Source organism: Meriones unguiculatus, chromosome 18 (assembly GCF_030254825.1).
Source record: "Meriones unguiculatus strain TT.TT164.6M chromosome 18, Bangor_MerUng_6.1, whole genome shotgun sequence".
Taxonomy (NCBI): Eukaryota; Metazoa; Chordata; class Mammalia; order Rodentia; family Muridae; genus Meriones; species Meriones unguiculatus.
The window spans coordinates 853,417-858,434 of NC_083365.1; the positions used below are offsets into that span (position 1 = coordinate 853,417).

Genomic DNA, 5,018 nt, shown 5'->3' on the forward strand with positions numbered 1-5,018 from the left:
ATAGACAAATTTTCCTTATGGACACAGATGCAAAATACTCAGTAAAATTCAGGTTGCAACCTGATCCAAGAACACACCAACAAGATCATCCACCACAACAAGCAAGCTTCATCTCAGAGATGCAGAAAATGCTCACCATGAAATCAATCAAAATAGTCCCCCATCTAAATAAACTGATCACGGGGCGGAGCCAAGATGGCGACAAGCACACAGTTTCTGAGCGGTGGGATACCTGAACTTCTGAGTTGGTGAATGGAAGGACCTCTAACCCAGGAAAACCACGGTGAGGCTTTCTAAACAACAGGGAACATCGCAGGAGGTGAAAACTTTGGTCTCGGGTCACCTGGGGACTTGTTTGGGGAAGGAGAGAAACGATCCTTTGATCTTGCAGCACTCCCTTCCCCCAGACCTCCTTCCTCCTCGGCACAGTGGCACAGCGGACTCATCTTTCTCAGCACAGACCTAACTGCCTGGGGTATACAGCCGCTGAGGCGGAGCCCCAAGCCCTTTAGCGGCACACAAAAGCCAGCAGTACTTGTCCCGGGAGTTCCAGATTCGCGTGGCGGCTGCACCATCCTCCCAGGGCGCGAAATCTGCTAGACACCATACTAGCTCCACAGGATCGCCATCACTGACGGTAAGGCCCGCCCAATCCCACAGTGACAGAGAATACGCTATATACTCACCAAAACCAGGCAGAAACGTCATACAACCTGGACACACCAGGCGCTGGGCCTCCCAAGCTTGGAGAGCTCAGTGAAGAGACCCCAGGACTTCCCAGAAAGCATCGGGACTAGCGACCCAGTCTCCAGTTACAGCGGGACTTGGCGGTGGAGCAGCACTGAGCTGGCAGGGCACAACAGCCCTTCAGTTTAAGACTAACCAGGGCCAAACCAGAGAACAGAGAGCCTGGTTATGCCTATCCCTACTGATGTGACCACCCTGAAATCTCCAGCTGCAGCAAGACCTCAGAACCTGGCAGTGACAGCAGCACAGAACTGGCGGAGCACATCAAAAAAGCAGGGCCAAACCAGAGAGCAGAGAGCCCCAGATACCATGATCTCTGCCAAGTGACCTGCCTGTAAGTGAGTGCACCCTTGAGAATCTGCAGTTCCCCAGATCCTGGGTCCTTCTAAAACAGAAGCCACTGGCTTCATCTGAGCAGAGGTTCTAGGTTATATCTATACATGGTCCTTGGTGGAGTGTCAGTCTCAGAAAAGACCCTGTGCCCAGATATATTTGGTCCTTGTGGAGCTCCTATCCTTTCCACATCATACAAACTCCCCCTGCTTTCATATGATTCCCTGCACTCTGCCGAAGGTTTGGTTATGAGTCTTAGTATCTGCTTTGATATACTGCTAGGTAGAGTATCTCCGGGACCCTCTGCAATAGGCTCCGCTCCTGTCCTGTTACTTGTTTTCTCCTATGTCCAATACACCTCCCATTTGTCTTTCTAAGTGAGGATTGATCATCTTAGCCCAGGTCCTCTTTCTTGTTTATCTTCTTTATGTGTATAGATTACATTATGTTTATCATATCTTCTAGGACTATATGAGTAAGTGTATACCATGTGTGTCTTTCTCCTTCTGGGATACTTCACTCAGAATGATCTTTTCTAGATCCCCCCATTTGCCTGCAAATTTCATAATTTCCTCATTTTGATTGCTGAGTAGTATTCCATTGTGTAAAAATACCACAGTTTCTGCATCCATTTCTCCGTTGAGGGACATCTGGGTTGTTTCCAGGTTCTGGCTATTACAAATAAAGCTTCTATAAACATGGTTGAGCAAATGTCCTTGTTGTGTACTTGAGCAAATTTTGGGTATATGCCTAGGAATGATATAGCTAATTGAGAAAGTGCCAGATTGACTTCCAGAGTGGTTGTAGCAGTTTACATTCCCACCAGCAATGGAGGAGGGTTCCCCTTTCTCCACAACCTCTTCAGCATGTGTTGTCACTAGAGTTATTCATCTTAGCCATTCTGATGGGTATAAGGTGAAATCTCAGGGTCGTTTTGATTTGCATCTCCCTGATGGCTAAGGATGCTGTGCATTTCTTTAAGTGTTTCTCTGCCATTTGATATTCCAATACAGAGAATTCTCTGTTTAGCTACGTACCCCATTTTTTAATTGGATTACTTGATTTACTGCTTTATAACTTCTTTAGTTCTTTAGATATGCTGGATATCAGCCTTCTGTCAGATATAGGGTTGGTGAAGATCCTTTCCCAGTCTGTAGGCTGTCCTTTTGTACTGAGGACAGTGTCTTTTGCTTTACAGAAGCTTTTCAGTTTCATTTGGTCCCATTTATTTATTGTGTAACTCTAATTTAAAGAATCTAAAGAATGTCTTCTCCAAAGTGAACATATTTAATACATGACAGCCTGATTTTAGGCTGGCAATGTTTCTAGTCCATGAGCACTGCAGAAAATAGAAAAAAAAGATGAACTGGTCTTTCATGAATAGCCACTAACCCTTTTTACTATGTGTATCATAATCTATACAAAAAACTTATTTTAGTCAAGCTGTCTTATTACTGAGTTTCATTTCTTCAGATGTATATCCTGTGGATCTCTGTCATTAAACCTCATTTTTAGACACCTCTAAGCCTATATTAAAGAGATGTCTTAAATGTCTAAGCTATTTTCCTGTGACCTGTCAGGGTTTGTAAATTGTTTTTTTTTTACCTTGTGCCAAATATACTGTTTTAGTTTCCTCAGGAGCTGATATCCTAAGAAGATTCCTGGAACAATGGCCTCACAAAGCTATATGCTTATCCGTGTTTAATGGTCTCCAAGACATTAAGAAAAGTTCGAAATAATGGTCACATAAGGTTAATTTTAGGATTTTCCTAAAAAGACTCAGGCATCATTTTTTCCCCCTCAGGAAAAGACATAGAATGTACCACAATGCTGAAAGCCCCTAAGAATACAACATGCAGAAACGAAACCCAGAATTAGCGATATAAAGACAGTGATTGAACCAATTTGCTCAGCCTTGCTGGGACTGTGTCAAGCAGCAGTGCTGGTGTCATGACTTATGCCACTTCCAAAGAATATGTATTTGTGGCAGATTGTCATCATATATTATAGAAAGTTTCCATTACTCTAGTTTTCCCTACCATATCATCCTTCAAATGCACCAATTCTAGCTGTCTTTTCTTCAATTCACTCCCTCATCACTAACTTCCTACAGCCCAAATGTCTAAGGCCCTGTTCTTTGTTTTCATTAAGAGTGGCATTGGAGATGAGTAATATTGAACACAGTTAGTCTCAATTCTCTTTTTTTCTTTAATCTTTTCTTCCATCTTCCTTTTCTTTTATTGCATGCTTTCTTACTCTATTTCTTTCGTTGTTGTTGTTGTGATGTGTTTGAACATGTCCTATTATTTCTCTAGGACAGTCAGTCTGAGATAGCTCTACTAACATTTCTACAGAAGTCCATTGATTTAAATATGTCTCGGATTTTAAACCAGGTCTGCTCTTAGAGCAGCTGTTACTTTTCTGTTTGAGAGCTGTAAGGCAATCATTTTAAGTGATTACTCATGCTCCCTGTAATAGTATTTTTGACTGTTGATTGACACCACCTACACTCACAGACACTGCACAGGCATTTGCTTTTGTATTTGCTGACTGCTTTGCATGGGCCCCTACAGCCCAGCCCAGCTGCTAAGAATTTATAAACCAGCCTCTGCGGTGAGAACTGAACTGCATCAGACAGCAGGAGGAGCAAGATGAAGTCACAGACCCAGGTCTTCATATCCCTGCTGCTTTGGGTGTCTGGTGAGAAACTCAAATTATTATAATCTTTACACAGTCACTTTATTGTGAATAAGAAACTTAGCGTCCGCCAGGCTCAGTATTTCATATTTCAATAATAATGTTCTAACAACATGATAGTACAAATATATTAAGTGACAAATTGTAACTGTTTTTACAATATATATTTGTGTCTATAAGTATATTCATTGTGTGTTCCTGATTGCAGGTGCCTGTGCAGACATTGTGATGACTCAGTCTCCATCCTCCCTGGCTGTGTCAGCAGGAGAAAAGGTCTCCATCAGCTGCAGGTCCAGTCAGAGCCTTTATCACAGCAGCAGCAAAAAGAACTTATTGGCCTGGTACCAGCAGAAACCAGGGCAATCCCCTAAGCTGCTGATCTACCATGCATCCACTCGGTACACTGAGGTCCCTGATCGCTTCACAGGCAGTGGATCTGGGACAGATTACACTCTCAGCATCAGCAGTGTGCAGGATGAAGACCTGGCAATTTATTACTGTCAGCAGGGTATTAGTTATCCTCCCACAGTGCTTCAGCCTCCAACAGAAACCTCCTTGACCATGTCACTAACTGCCTACAGCACACACAGTCCTGGCCCTGCACACTTCCCCCTTCTGTGTGATAGAGGGTGTGTCTGAAAACATGATGAAAAAGGTTGCAGAGTCCAGTACAAATTATGGGTTCAGTGTCTCTTTGGTCTTTTGGTATGAAAATCCTTTAAATGAAAATGCAAAAAGAACTCAGGATTATCATTCACTTCTTTCTGTAGAATTTGGGGAACATAAAGGAGGCCTTCAGATCACTGTAAGAAATCTGGAAGCTGATGTAGATGTTTTTAAAGATAAAACTGCTATTGGAACACAAGAAGTGTGACAAGAAAGATCAGGATAAGTAGTGTATAGAATTCTGAGTAGAGCAGACTAAAGTAAATGGGCAAGACTTGACAAAGAACAAGAAGCAAAAAAAGAGAGATACAACACATTTTGAAAACTGTGGAGAAACCCCAGAAGAAGAATGAGGCTGTTCTAGCAGAACCCCAGGAGCCGAGAGGAAACATCTGCCAAAAAACTGAGGAGATTTTGTACCAATGTTCATTTAGGTGTCATCCACCCAAAGAGCATCAGACCCGTCTGATACCTTTTTCTCAGAGGCGGGACCTGGGGCATCAACCCACATGCAATCAGACATGCTCTTCTCTGGGTCCAAAGCAGCTGACCCTGAGTGCAGTGCTTAGCCTCGC

At 43.1% G+C, this 5,018-nt stretch overlaps 1 gene segment (V, D, J or C); it reads left to right on the top strand.

The window, feature by feature from the left end:
- The first annotated feature begins 3,724 nt into the window (after positions 1-3,724).
- On the top strand, positions 3,725-4,416 carry LOC110543224 (immunoglobulin kappa variable 4-1-like). The segment is given in 2 exon segments: positions 3,725-3,780; positions 3,986-4,416. Coding segments are annotated over 2 exon segments (480 nt in total).
- The last annotated feature ends 602 nt before the right edge of the window (positions 4,417-5,018 follow it).